Source organism: Palaemon carinicauda, chromosome 7, assembly GCF_036898095.1.
Source record: "Palaemon carinicauda isolate YSFRI2023 chromosome 7, ASM3689809v2, whole genome shotgun sequence".
Lineage (NCBI taxonomy): Eukaryota > Metazoa > Arthropoda > Malacostraca > Decapoda > Palaemonidae > Palaemon > Palaemon carinicauda.
Window position 1 is genome coordinate 143,734,485 of NC_090731.1, and position 15,231 is coordinate 143,749,715.

General features: G+C 43.9%; 1 protein-coding gene across 1 annotated transcript in view; it reads left to right on the forward strand.

The window, feature by feature from the left end:
- The first annotated feature begins 12,598 nt into the window (after positions 1-12,598).
- The window catches only part of LOC137644581 (mismatch repair endonuclease PMS2-like), a 13,125-nt gene continuing 10,492 nt past the window's right edge, over positions 12,599-15,231 (forward strand). Inside the window, exons 1-3 of the mRNA XM_068377540.1 lie at positions 12,599-12,768; positions 13,226-13,418; positions 14,050-14,196. Coding sequence (XP_068233641.1) covers positions 12,599-12,768; positions 13,226-13,418; positions 14,050-14,196 — 510 coding nt within the window. The remainder of the gene's footprint in view (positions 12,769-13,225; positions 13,419-14,049; positions 14,197-15,231) is intronic.

Here is a 15,231-nt window from a genome sequence, read left to right on the forward strand (position 1 = left end):
GAGTTGACGTCGAGCGTCCTCCCGCTCCTGTTGTTGTTGACAGTCAGGCTGTTAAGCAGTTACATGACGTAGCGTCCTGGACTGCTACTGATGCACCAGTGCGTGTGGACTCTGCGTGTCAAGCATTGCCAACCCCTTTGCTTGTTACTCAGCAGTTGTCGGATGAAGATCCTTCAGATGAGGACGTTGCTGACCCTCATCATGATGATCATCCTTCGGATGTAGACGAACCTAGAACGGTTCCTCCTTCGATGGACTTTAAGAAAGTCATGTTAATTTTCAAGGAGCTTTTTCCCGATCACTTTGTTACCGTTGCTCCTCGTTCGCCACCGTCTGAGTTTGCTCTAGGCTTACCTGCTAACATGCCAGCCTTTACTAAGCTAGTGCTTTCTCGCTCTTCCAAGAGAGCTTTACGACTTTTAGGCGACTGGTTGGATACCAGGAGGAGTTTGGGGAAGACGGCCTTTGCCTTCCCTCCGTCAAAGCTCTCGTCTAGATCGAGCGTCTGGTATGCCACGGGAGAAGTTCTCGGCTTGGGAGTCCCTGCCTCTGCCCAGGGTGACTTCTCAAGCCTCGTAGACTCTCCCCGCCGCCTAGCCATGAGACGCTCGAAGATTAGTTGGTCCTCCTCGGACCTTGACCATCTGCTGAAAGGCGTATACAGGGCCTTTGAAGTTTTCAACTTCCTTGACTGGTCATTAGGAGCTTTAAGTAGGAAAATCTTGTCTGCTGACAGAGATGTTTCCTTGCTTATAATGTCATGTACAGTATGGATAAAGCCATCCGCGATGGTTCCAATGAGCTCGCCTCCTCTTTTACGTCAGGAGTCTTAAAGAAGCGAGAGTCCCTTTGCTCTTTTCTTTCGGCAGGAGTTACTCCCTGTCAGAGATCAGAACTGCTCTTTGTTCCCTTATCAACGTCTTTGTTTCCGCAACAATTGGTTAAGGACATAGCTTCTTCGCTTGTGCAGAAGGACACCCATGACTTGATGGCGTCCTCTGCTCGCAAAGGGACTCCTTCTACATCCTTTGCTGTAAGACCCAGGATCGAGACTCCGGCATCCAGATTTATCCCGCCCTTTCGTGGCAGAGCTCCCAGCAGGGGAAGTGCTCGTGCCGAGGGAAAGAGAGGTAAGAAGAGAGGAGCCAAGTCCTCACGTGGCAGAGTCTGACTGCCCACAGCCTCAGACAGCGGTAGGAGCCAGATTGAAGAACTTCTGGCAGGCCTGGGAGAAGAGGGGCGCAGACCAACAGTCTGTTCGGTTGCTCAGAGAGGGGTACAAAATTCCGTTTGTACGCAAACCTCCTCTAGTGACAACTCCCATTGACCTCTCTCCCAGGTACCGAGAGGAGTCAAAGAGACAAGCCCTAAACCTAGAAGTGTCTCTGTTGCTAGAGAAGGGAGCGGTGGTGAAAGTCTTGGACCTTCAATCACCGGGGTTTTACAACCGTCTCTTCCTAGTCCCAAAGAAGACAGGAGGTTGGAGACCGGTGCTAGACGACAGTGCGCTCAACGTGTTTGTTACGAAAACAAAGTTCACTATGGAGACCACGAAGTCAGTCTTAGCAGCGGTCAGAAAGGGAGACTGGATGGTCTCTCTCGACCTACGAGATGCGTACTTCCACATTCCTATACACCCAGATTCCCAACCGTTTCTGAGGTTTGTTTTCAGGAATGTGGTATACCAGTTTCGGGCCCTGTGCTTTGGCCTCAGTCCTGCTCCTCTCGTGTTTACGAGGCTCATGAGGAATGTGGCAAAATTCCTCCATTTATCGGGAATCCGAGCCTCCCTGTACTTGGACGACTGGCTTCTCAGGGCTTCGTCCAGTCATCGCTGTCTGCAGGATCTTCATTGGACGTTGGATCTGACCAAGGAATTGGGACTTTTGGTCAACCTAGAAAAGTCCCAGCTGATTCCATCCCAAACTATACTATATTTAGGGATGGAGATTCGCAGTCCAGTTTTTCGGGCTTTTCCGTCTGCCACCCGAATAGATCAAGCCCTGCTCAAAGTCCAACTAATGTTGAAGAGAGAATGGTGCTCAGTCAGGAATTGGATGAGTCTAGTAGGAACTCTATCATCCCTGGAGCAGTTTGTCTCGCTAGGAAGACTACACCTTCGGCCTCTCCAGTTCCATCTAGCCTTTCACTGGAACAAGGACAAGACGTTAGAGACGGTCTCAATCCCGGTCTCCGAACCAGTAAAGGCATGCCTGAAATGGTGGAACAACAATATCAGTCTGAGAGAGGGACTTTCCCTAGCAGTTCAGAACCCAAACCACGTATTATTCTCAGACGCGTCGGATTTGGGTTGGGGTGCGACCCTGGACGGTCGGGAATGCTCAGGTCTGTGGACCTCAAGTCAGAGGAGCATGCACATCAACGGCAAGGAGCTTTTGGCAGTCCACTTGGCCTTGATGAATTTCGAAAGTCTCCTTCGAAACAAAGTGGTAGAGATCAACTCCGACAATACCACAGCTTTGGCGTACATCTCCAAGCAAGGAGGTACACACTCCCTCACGCTGTACGAGATCGCAAGGGACCTGCTCATTTGGTCAAGAGATCGAGGCATCTCCCTGTTAACGAGGTTTATCCAGGGCGACTTGAACGTCTTGGCAGACTGTCTCAGTCGGAGGGGTCAGGTAATTCCCACGGAATGGACCCTCCACAAGGACGTGTGCAAGAGTCTTTGGGCGACTTGGGGTCAACCCACCATAGACCTCTTTGCCACCTCGATGACCAAGAGGCTTCCAATCTATTGCTCTCCAGTCCCAGACCCAGCAGCAATACACATAGACGCATTTCTCCTAGATTGGTCTCATCTGGACTTATATGCATTCCCACCATTCAAGATTGTCAACAAGGTACTGCAGAAGTTCGCCTCTCACGAAGGGACAAGGTTGACGTTGGTTGCTCCCCTCTGGCCCGCGAGAGAGTGGTTCACCGAGGTACTTCGATGGCTGGTAGACTTTCCAAGAAGTCTTCCTCTAAGGGTAGATCTGTTACGTCAGCCCCACGTAAAGAATGTCCATCAAAGCCTCCCCGCTCTTCGTCTGACTGCCTTCAGACTATCGAAAGACTCTCAAGAGCTCGAGGCTTTTCGAAGGAGGCAGCCAGTGCGATTGCAAGAGCGAGGAGAGCTTCTACCATTAGAGTATACCAGTCGAAGTGGGAAGTCTTTCGAGACTGGTGCAAGTCAGCATCTGTGTCCTCGTCCAGTACCTCTGTAGCCCAAATCGCAGATTTTCTTTTACATCTGAGAAATGTTCGCTCCCTCTCAGCTCCCACGATTAAGGGCTACAGGAGCATGTTGGCTGCGGTCTTTCGGCATAGAGGCTTAGATCTTTCCAACAATAAAGATCTCCAAGATCTCCTTAAGTCTTTCGAGACCTCTAAGGAACGTCGTTTGGCAACTCCTGGATGGAACTTAGACGTGGTCCTAAGGTTCCTCATGTCAGACAGGTTTGAGCCATTACATTCAGCCTCCCTGAAGGATCTCACCCTCAAGACACTTTTCCTAGTGTGCTTGGCTTCGGCTAAAAGGGTCAGTGAACTTCATGCCTTCAGTAAGAACATCGGCTTTTCTACAGAAAAAGCCACTTGTTCACTTCAACTTGGTTTCCTGGCCAAAAATGAACTGCCTTCTCGTCCTTGGCCTAAATCTTTTGATATTCCTTGCTTATCAGAGATCGTAGGCAACGAACTGGAAAGAGTGTTATGTCCTGTTAGAGCTCTTAAGTTCTATTTAGCTCGTACTAAGTCCTTACGAGGTAGATCTGAGGCATTATGGTGCTCAGTTAAGAAACCATCATTGCCTATGTCAAAGAATGCTTTGTCATATTTTATAAGATTTTTAATACGAGGAGCTCATTCTCACTTGAATGAGAAAGACCGATGTTTGCTTAAGGTTAAGACGCACGAAGTAAGAGCTATAGCAACCTCCGTGGCCTTCAAGCAAAATAGATCTCTGCAAAGTATTATGGACGCGACTTTTTGGAGAAGCAAGTCAGTGTTCGCGTCATTTTACTTAAAAGATGTCCAGACTCTTTACGAGGACTGCTACACACTGGGTCCATTCGTTGCAGCGAGTGCAGTAGTGGGTGAGGGTTCTACCACTACATTACCCTAATTCCAATATCCTTTTTAATCTGTCTCTTGAAATGTTTTTAATATTGTCTTTTGGGTTGTACGGAAGGCTAAGAAGCCTTTCGCATCCTGGTTGATTTGGCGGGTGGTCAAAGTCATTTATTTGAGAGCGCCCAGATTAGGGGTTTGATGAGGTCCTGTTGTATGGGTTGCAGCCCTTGATACTTCAGCTCCTGGGAGTCTGTCAGCATCCTAAGAGGATCGCTGGGCTTCGTGAGGAAGACAGACTTACAAGGCAGAGTAATCGTCTAAGTCAACTTCCTTACCAGGTACCTATATATTTGGGTTTTGTTATATTATAACTGTCAAAAACTCTAAGCATATACGCTGTAAACTTAATTAACTCTGGTCTCTACCCACCACCTTGGGTGTGAATCAGCTATTATATATTCACCGGCTAAGTTAAATATTTAAAAATGATATTTTAATTATAAAATAAATTTTTGAATATACTTACCCGGTGAATATATAAATTAAAGGCCCTCCCTTCCTCCCCAATAGAGACGCAGCGGGACGAGAAGAATTGAGGCTTGTTTACATGCATATGCGGTATCTGGCCGATAGTTGGCGCTGGTGGGCACACCCGCAACCTTCATAGCGATCGCTCGCGAGTTTTTGTGTGTTTTTCTGTCGAGCCGCTGGAGCAGCAGCTATTATATATTCACCGGGTAAGTATATTCAAAAATTTATTTTATAATTAAAATATCATATTACCCAACTTCCCCAAAATAACAGTAACAATTAATTCCATTGCTACTAGTAGTTAATAGTAGCAATAATCACTAAGCTACGGAAAAATTACCTCAAAATACTATGATGTATTGGCACAGAATTTTCAACTTTACTTTTGAAGGTACAGAGCTTACATTTATAGTTGGCGAATGTCGTTGAAAATTTGTGAGATGAAACTTATCAATGAAAAGGAGCTTTTGCCATCATAAAACGTATTTTGGGAAAGTGTGGCGAATGTACCTTCTCCTCGCATAGGCCTCATATGCTAGGAAGGCACCGTTGTCTGGATCGTACACCCCTTTTCTCGAGGGTACACACTGAAGGAGTGTAGAGAGTACTCAACTTAGATGGTGCTAGGGAGGTACAGTAGTTCTCTTGGATTTTTTCCTCTCCCTGAAGCCCCAGACCACAAAGAGTTCTCCTTGATTGACTAGTTGAATCTTCAAGGTTTGTTCTGGTTATAGGTCCCGGCCATGCCCTCTCCTAAGAGGCAGAAAGGCAACATGAATCAACGTGAATCGCCTGCTGAACAAAGAAAGCTTCACCTAGATCCTAAATCTGAGGCCTTTAGGACTGTAAGGAGGGTTATCAATGTCTTTTCATATGCTCTCCTAAAGCTCACATCTCAGAGGGAGGGCTAGAAAATACTAGAATATCCAGGAGAACAAGACCCTAGGAATTTGCAAGAGGCCTGGGTGTCATTGGGGATCTACAGTGGCTCTTCAGAAAGATTTTGCAAAGTTTTGCCTAGATCACACACCCCTCTTCAGGGAGTAGTGTAAGATGCCTTTCAACTTACCTCAGCACCGACGGGGTAGAGGGTCTGAGAGGCATTACTATTGCTACATGAACGATTCCGACTCCTCTAAGGTAGTCTTCGCCTCAGTCATCCTTCATGAGGGCTTTCCTTCGAGAAAGGGAGAAAAGCGACCTTAGTCAATTTCAATCGTGCACCCGGTGCCACAAAGTTTGTTGGGATATTCTTTGGTCAGTCAACCATTGAAGGCTCCAAATATGGTGGATGCTTAGGCATCAGCTTGGACCTCAGAAAGTTTCCCTTATGTCTAGGAAATATTTCAAGACTGTAGTTTTCTTTTCCCTTGCCCCTTGCCCTGTTGGGATCCATGGAGCACCAGGTGCGGCAAAAGATCGCCTCTCAACCGATCACTTCTGCAGAAGAAGCAAGGTAGTATGGCAATGGATTCTATTCTGCAGACTGATGTGAGTACCCTCGCCTTCCTAGCCTATGCTGAGGATCACTTTTATCTTATTGGATATACAGTAACTGGAACATTTTGGAGGGGTTGGCTGCATGGAATTGGTTCACTATAGCTTCGTCCCCTTCAGGTTACCATTCGGAGAGCCAACTAGGCCCTAAAGAATTCACATGCCAGTGTCCTCAAGTCTCAAAGGTTATTGCCTAACAAAGCATTTTGGCTTAAGACTGAAGACTGCAGTCAAGAATCCTTCCCTATTCCCAACAGAGGAAACAAGGTTGGTGACGGAAGGGGGAAGAAGCAAGTCAAGACTTGCAATCGCACAAGGCGATGCCTTATATTATCAATTGCCTTTTGCCAGGTAGGCATGTAAGTCCTCTCAGAAGAACGATTGTCACCCCACTATGAAAATAACAGGCACCTTCTCGGAGTGGACATGCTCAACGTCAATGTCAAGGCTAGCGATCCCAATAAGGGGGGAGACAGTCTATTCACATAGTGGGAGGATGCCAATAAGTCGGATGAAGGAGGAAGGTGATAACAGACCTGAACGTGGAGTAGTCGATATCCTACGGTCGGGTTCCTTGTCTTGTCCATCATCTCCTTTCCCCCTCCTCTCATTTTTAAACTAATTTCATTGGAGTTCTATCTTCAGATGAAGACATTGGTGGCCCTACAGACAGAAGTCGTGGTTAGAATAGAAAGGATGTCTCTCCCAGCAAATACAACTGTTCTCCAGGCTTCTTCTTCAACTTGTTTATGTAGAAAAGACCTTGGGAAGCTGGATATCAGTTATAGACTGGCCATGTCAGAATGATTTTTTTTATGCTGACTCTTTTCAATCGGAAAACTGCATCCATAAGTGAACAGGCAACCAGGACGATGTACCTTGAGAGGCAAGCTACAAGTTCTAGTGCATCCCACCTTCAGAGAATACCTCCGATACATCAGGGAGAGCAGGGTGTTTTAACTCTAAGTCCTTGCCTCTGTCTGGACTGCTCCTCATGTTTGAACCATAACGCTTTCTTTCTCTCTTTATTATCAACATGGCATTTGTCAATAAATTTTACTTTTGAGACACCCTGCCAATATTAACAGAACCATAAAAACTCTTTCCTCCTTCACTGTGACAGTCCTCTATTGCCCTGTCAAAATCTGACATCAGAGCAAATTGAGAGAGGTCAGTCCTTCACCCAGAGAAATTCCCTCAGATCAAAGAGGGACACATGCCTTGGGGGAGAAATGTTTCCTATTCCGGGATCGCTTACCATACCCATGGGAGGTCACACTCCTCTTCCTTCCTTCCACAGCCCTTCTAAAGCTAAATGTTACTAGTCCTTCTGGCATTTGGGACCATCTTGTTCTGAACAGGAGCCTCCAGACGTTTTGCCAGTAACTCATGCTTCTAGACAGAGACCCCGACGGATGCTCAGTTCCGGTAAGGGAGGACCCCATAGGAGACGTGAAGTAGGGCTGAGCGAAACCAACCTTTTGGAAGCTCGGCTCCTCTTGCATAACTTCCAGAACTATTTTGTTCACGGATACGTTGAAGGATTGAGGGGGATTTTGGGGAGCACTCCTCCTAACTTTGGGCTTCATGACAGTATTCAGAGTAGCAGCATCATTGTCTCCGACAGGTTGGTGCTCAAAACAGGTCTTACAGTATCTCCTCAACACTTGCCCTATAGTGATTTTTCTATCAATATGGAGTTCTGAGCGTTAACTATTCCTTGACACCAGAGGGCTTCAATGTAGAGTGCACAGCTGTTGGTGAAAATCCTTGGATTCTGCAGTGATGAATACAATCACATTATCAGCCACTAAGAGGAGGGTGCAGAAAGTTGTCTCTGGGTGGTCTTGGTATCCCCAGGTAATGATCTGGGTTATGACTTCAAGGATTCGGTATCTTCCCTGACCGAAAACTTCCTGTATCCCATTCGCCAATACCAGAGTTAGAGGTGGCATTCAAGGACGCCATCCGACATCTCTGGAACAACCATATCGTATTCAGCATTTTCACCGTTCTGCCTCTTAATGCAGCATTCAGCAAAGCTCAAAACACTTAACCTTAGATGAAAGTGCAGCAGATGTGAAGGAATAATTTGAAGTTCTCTTTCTATTGATGATAAGCAGTGACATTTCATTCCTAAGTTACAATGACATGGTTGTTGCTACTACACACTAGTAAGGTGATAAACAACAACGGGAATGCTGTTAATAGGAACAAAATTGTATATCAGCAGATTACACAGAAACTGTCGGTTAGCTACAGTTATCGAGAAAACTGCAAACCCTTTCATCATCTTTGAATTCCCTCAGTCACAACGAACTGTTGACCATAAATCAGAAGAAAATTTTTTTTTAAATAACCACTTGACAGCACCATGAATATGTCTGTATTCTTCGGCGGCGGAAAACTAAGTGACTACTCGTGTACTGGGGGACTGCTTCCCCACTTGCGAGTAACTACCGACACCTCATTATAGATTTTAACACCCAAGGTTCCAGCCAAGCTGAAAGCATACTCCTATTAAAGGACGAGGGATTGTATTCGTATAAAAACAAACACGTTTTGTAAGTGTATCTCCAATCCTTATGACCGACATACTGTGCTGTACGTATACGTGATGCCGTAGGCAGGCCATGTACAGTACTAGTTGGACATAGTCCTCGCTTACCTTCAGTTGACTGACTTCTACGTCCCTGGAGTCCATACACTTCTGGTACCCAAATACAATCGGCCTCCATGCATTAAGAGGTCAGTTGTTAGAATGCTTCACCTAATCCTATTTCCCAGAAGGAAACAACAGCAATGTAGAAGGATTAGTTTACCTCAGCTGTCTCTCCATTCAATCCTTCCCCACTTTTGCGAGGAGGATACACACCAGAGAAGTGATATGAATTGGGATTGTACATAACACAGAGTTGTTTCAGCACATAGCTCCTTCTAGTACTCAATCTCTTTTGCTTCTTTAACAAGAATAGGGCATCTGTCTTTTTCCTTTCCATTCTTCAGGAGTGTTCTTGAAGTCTTCTAGATAGGCGATAAAAGGCATCTTCACTGAAGCCCAGGAAGACTGATTAATAGTCCCTTACACATGACCTCTACATTTTCTCTCCCGTGGAGGAGACTGTGTACAGTTAACCCTCGATGTTTGTGGATCGGTCATTTGCGATACAGAGAACCACATAACATATTGAACCAAAATTCACCCATTCATGGTTTCGTTATAAGCTCTATCGCGACTCAACAGTGTCAAACCGACCGTGCTCCTTTCCACCTGGCCTGCTTCGCACTTTTTCTCTCTGCACAGCATAACACCCCATCTCTCACTGACTGAGCCTCACTCTCATTGTCTCATCGTGTGCATCTCCTGCTTCAGTAGTCTTTGTGCGGACTCACACTGTGATGTAATAAAAACCTGTAGGCTACATATCTAGTGTTTATTGGGATTTTGTTATAAAGCGTGATAAGTACATTACGCTACCCAATGTGTGAAACAGGTGACAGCTCAAGAGTTGCATCGTGCTTCAAACTTACTGGGTAGAACTTTGTACTGTACATAAACAGTTAGTGGTGTTGTACTGGTACTTTTTTTCAATGTTTATTATGTTAGCGTATTCATTGTCTGTTGGTGTTATTAATGACCATATTTTGCAGTAGTACACTAAATGGAAATATAGACTACCTGCCGAAAACAGCGATCACTTAAGAGTGTTACCTTGCGTGTTAGTCAACTGTGCATAGGCAATGGGCATTTAGTGGGTAGGTTATGAGTTCACCCACCCTAGGGCAGCAAGCATTCGTGGATTCTCAATTTTCGCACCTGTGTCTGTTACCTAACCCCTGTAAAGACCAAGGGCTGACTGTAATAGTGAGAACATTGCACACGTGAAAGGGATCCCAGTATGTTTTCGCCTCATTCGCCAGGTGAGTGGATACATACTGGAAATGTTCCCTTCCCTGAGTACTGTACATATACTGTACATGTTTGTATGAAAATTTCCTAAACGTAGAGATCCTGCCATGAATCAAGACTTTGCTATGCTCTAAAGTCGATCCATGTCATGAGTTCCTCATATGTTCTGAGACTAGACAGCGACAAGGAAAATTCCCACGGTTCCTCGTGTTTAAATCAAAGTAGATAGCTACACATGATCACTCTGAACTCCCTTACGATCGTTGAGACACCACATTGCATTTAGGCAATCTTTCCCTTTGTAGATTTTGCTTCTTATGGTTCCCTCTGATTGACAGAGGGAACCAAATTGTACGTGCTTGCATTCCCCTATCACGTTACCTATTCCTGTATCTTCTTTCTTGACTGTTACTGAGCCTTAGGATGTGCTGCCTCAAAGAAAAGGATGAAATAATCACCGAGGTACAGGATGACCTATCAGGCCAAATTTCAAGAGAAATCAATCATTCCTCTGCATGGTTTCGTGGGAGGAGCAATACTGTACAAAAACCCTACCCTCTCTGGGAAAGTGTTTCAGTACAAGGTGCAGTTCTGGGTTTCATGCAAGACCAACCACAAGCAGTACAGGTTAGGACTTCAGCAGCTGTGCCGTGGTGCTTCGGAGACACTGGTCTCTGGTACATATCGAGAACATACTGTATTCACTTGAAAGGACGATCCGGGTATGTTCGTGCCTTATACGTGATGCCAGAGGTTCATATCAGGAACACTTCCTTCCGTGGGAATATATTTCAGTATGTGTTACTCGTTAGGATGGTGGTAGACACCTTTATACCTTTCTTACCCCAGGATTTTCCCATAACACTTCATTGATGCCAAGACTTCAAAGAACGTCTAGAATATCACCAGTAAGGACCTGGAATGGATCCACCGCAGAACACAATCTCGGTACATTCTCACCTCGTAAGCAATGCAAGAGATCTCTTAATGAACAATAAATTTTCATGCCCCAGAGAATATGTCTATACATGATACAGGTGTTCACACCTGCTACCAAACTCACAGACCCTTTTACAGGATGATAGGTTGCACCCTTTTGCAGGATGATAGGTGCTGTCATCCCCTTTCCCTCTTTTGAGAGTTCCATAGACGACAACCCAGCAGGAGGAGTTGGTTGAGCATACGTTTGATGAACAGCATGGACACAATAAGATTAACAAACGGTTTCATCCTACCTGACCGAACCCACAAATTGATCCCTTCGCACATCTTCTATACAATCCTGGCCTTCCACTTTGCCCCTGGTCTTTTTGTGCCCATCATCACTTGAGCACTCTCAGCATGATCAATCATTTTGAGATAGTTCTCCTACGCGCTGATCGGACACCTCGCGATTGGATCATTCGCATGTGTCTTTTAATGACTTTCAGTTTCACGTTACAGAACTCAGTCATCTGCATCATTCCAGAATTTCCAGTCCACAGTATCAGTGAAAGAAGAAACTATGATCGTCCTCATCGCTTTTATAGCTGTTCTCTTCGTGAGCGGTCAGATTTCTTTGGGGTCTTCTCTTCATGTTTCATCTTCTCAAGAATGTTCCAATTAGGTTTGCAATCCTCAAAGACAGGATTTCTTGCGCTAGGGCTTCACGATTGCAATTTCCCATAGAGTTGACCATGTGCATCGGTCGGGTATTACCCTATCGGGAATCAGTGATCGGGAACCATTCAAAGAGGATCCTTGTCATACAGAACCATTCAGTGTGAAACAACTCTATTGGAACTTACTCTAGTTCTTTAAGTGGTCATTAATTTTTAGTCACCAGGAAACGAGTACACTTGCCACCTGTTATCTCCTCCTTCCAAGCACTCCCAGCCCAGAGATATCTCAAATCTTCCAATGCTCAGAGACTGTGATTTTACAAGACACCAAGATCTTCTAACTCATTCTTGCAATAGGGATTGCAACTGGTGATTTTTCAGATTCAGTCTCAGCACTTTTACGAGCACTGATAAACCACATTGTGCTCGCATGGTTGCCGGCAAGGATCCTCTCCCACCAATGACAGGTGATGCGCTGTGTGGTGCCAGACTCTCGAGTAAGGCAAAGGCACTTGGTGTTCCATAGTTTCGGAGAGCATGAGACCCAGATGCAGGTCAGTTATTGAAGGAGACCAACTGATGCTCATTCATCCCTTCTTCCTCTACAGAGTTTCGCCCTGTTCTGTTCGCTGACCGGGTGGCTACTTACTTAGAGGATTTTCTGAAGAATGCAGATAATCACAGACCCTCGGACACTTGACTTTAGTCTGTTAACTATGTTACCTATGATTAACAAGTTCTTTGTACTTATTTGTAAGTTGTCAATGAGATGTCTATCGTTGTCATACAAGCTAGTTCCTCACAGGTGGCTCCCCAGCAATTGCTCCAGTAGTTCCTGAAGTGTTCTGAGAACCATCATTTCCTTTTCCTTCTGTTTTTTGGAATATGGGACAATAATATTTACCCTGGTAGCTGCATGACGACCCTCCTCACGGGAACTCCTCTCCAGGAAAGTTGCTGTCCACAGATGTATCAGGTAGGGATGGAACACCCACCTATCCATCTTGGGAATATCCACGGAAGAAATGCACCTTTTTTTCAACTTAGCAGTAACGAATGCAGTGTGGCTCCATTTAAAGATTTGCAAATGAATTTGAGGAAATACTTGGGAGTATTGATAAATGTTGGTGATTCAATTCATGACTTATATCAGTAAGGGCTTAGTTTTCATAAACCCTCTATATGCAGGTGTACTCTTGGAAAGTTGACAACATGGTAAGAGGTGTTTGCAAGGTTCTTCCAGGTGGAAGCAAACACACTCAGTTGATAGGGACTCAATGTAAGCGTCAGTTGCAGAAAGGCGTCTTGCTTCGGTTTTTTATTATCGCTCGACTGGCTTGCCATTCAGTTGGATAAGAAACTTCCAGTATTTGGCTCTCCAGTCACAGTACATCGGCACAATTGACAATAGTTTCCAACATGCCTAGGAGTTCTGGAAATTGACTCCTTCCACCTAACCTAGGAGTTCTGGCCTTTTCCTCCTTCCATCTGTTTTTTCGTTTTGTAGATTACGCAACAGTTGATGATACTGAAGGCTTGGCATGACAATGATCACTGCCAAGCGGCTTCAGGCTTTATGATCAACTGTTTTCTATCTTAATTCCTCAAGGAAGTTCTTCAATATTTTTGATGAAAGATATTGCTCGGCCCATGATCCAAGTTTTCAGCTAGGTCTTAGGCCTGAACTTAATATGACACTTGAGAAGCTTTCAATTTGGGGGATGTCCCGAATCTATGGCATAGATCAGGAGTTCTCAGCCATGGATGGTGGCATTGGGACCACCGATAGGCAAACTCAAACCGTTAGAATGTTGATTTTTTATTTCCTTAAAGTCACAGGCCTAGCCTCCTGTCACGAGTAGCCCCCATCCCCCATATTCATATATTGAATATGGGTTCACATCATCATCATCATTGGGAAAAAATGTCTCTCTTTCTTATTTGTAGAAAAGCTTTGTCAAATGATTCTATGAAACCAACAAAGAACATGATTTTGTGGCGGTCCTAATATTTTGGGCAATAGTCGCAGTGTTTGATGTACAGTATAGAGGAAGTTTACTCAGAGAATACATCACACGATACAGCCCAAGTGCTTTGATTGAACATATACAGAATTTTCATCCTTAACACACGAACAATAACAAAAACCATTTTGGAAAGTAGCTGGAATGACATTCTGACAAGTGAAGGGGTTCAGGGGCAAACAAAGTTGCGAACTGTTGGTATAGATAATAGGTTGTTGAGAGCAATTCAAAGATAGAAGCAGAGTGTGAGTTAGAGTATTTAAGCAGGAGAGTGACTGGTTTGGTGTGAAGGAGGTCCGAAATAGGGGTGTACAGTATTGTCTTTGTGCGTTTTCAACATTTTATGGATCGAGAAATATGAGAAATCTGGGTAAAGACAGTGGATGTAAGCGTGAATTTTTGGAATAAGAAAGCTAGTGGTGAATGGGATATAGAATGGTTGAGGTTTGCAGATGATACTATGCTAATTGGAAACATTGACGAAAAACTACAGAAGCCAGTAAGAGATTTGAAAACGTTACTACAAATAGAGGATGTTAAGTATAAGTGTGACCAAGTGGGTAAATGGAAACTTAAACAGAAACAGATGGAGTCATGAATGTTAGCATGCAAGGTGGAAGGAGGGAAGTGGTTGATTCAATTAAGTATATTAGAATAAATATTATGGATGATGGCAAGATGAAAAGTTGTGACATATAAACTACTAGTAGAAGTAAGGTAGTATGATGTGTTCAAAAGAGGTTCGAGACTCTTTGGTGGATTCCAAATTGTGAATGCATGAAGGGATTGTTCAATCGATCCTTTTCGGAAGTAAAGTGTTAATGTTGAATGAGAATGAAAGTAAAAGACGTTAATGCCATGATGAATTTATAGGGCAAGAAATGTGAAGATATGTATAATTGGTAAGAGAAATTTGTACAATTAAAATTGTTTAAAAGATTAACTTGAAGACGTTTAGTTTTGTGTAAAAAACAGCCAATAAAGATATAGTGAAAGGTGTATAATTCCGAAGTACCAGGAAGGAAGAGGGTAGGAAAGCCTTGCAGAGGTTGGATAAATGAATTTAAAGAACTTACTGGAAAGAGAGAACATTGATATGCAGGAAGTGTTCAAGTGCACGCAAGATTGGGTTGAATAGTAGGGGACTTTGACAAGCTGCTAATTATCCCTCTGTGTTGAAGTTTTGCTTCTCTGTTGATTCATCCATGATTCAACTTAACAGGGACTTCGTTGTTCCCTGAAACCATTTCTTGTTAAGAAAACGGCTTAATATAAACAATGCATATATATTATATATATATATATATATATATATATATATATATATATATATATATATATACTGTATATTATATCTATCTATCTATATATATATATATATATATATATATATATATATATATATATATATATATATATATATATATAATGTGTAAATATATATCATCAGCCATTGCTAGTCCACTGCAGGACAAAGGCCTCAGACATGTCCTACCCCTCGTGTCTGTTTATGGTCTTTCCTATATCAGTCTGTACCTTCCCCTGCTTCGTTTGCAATTTTTAGGAACATGTTCTGTTAATCTTTTTGTCC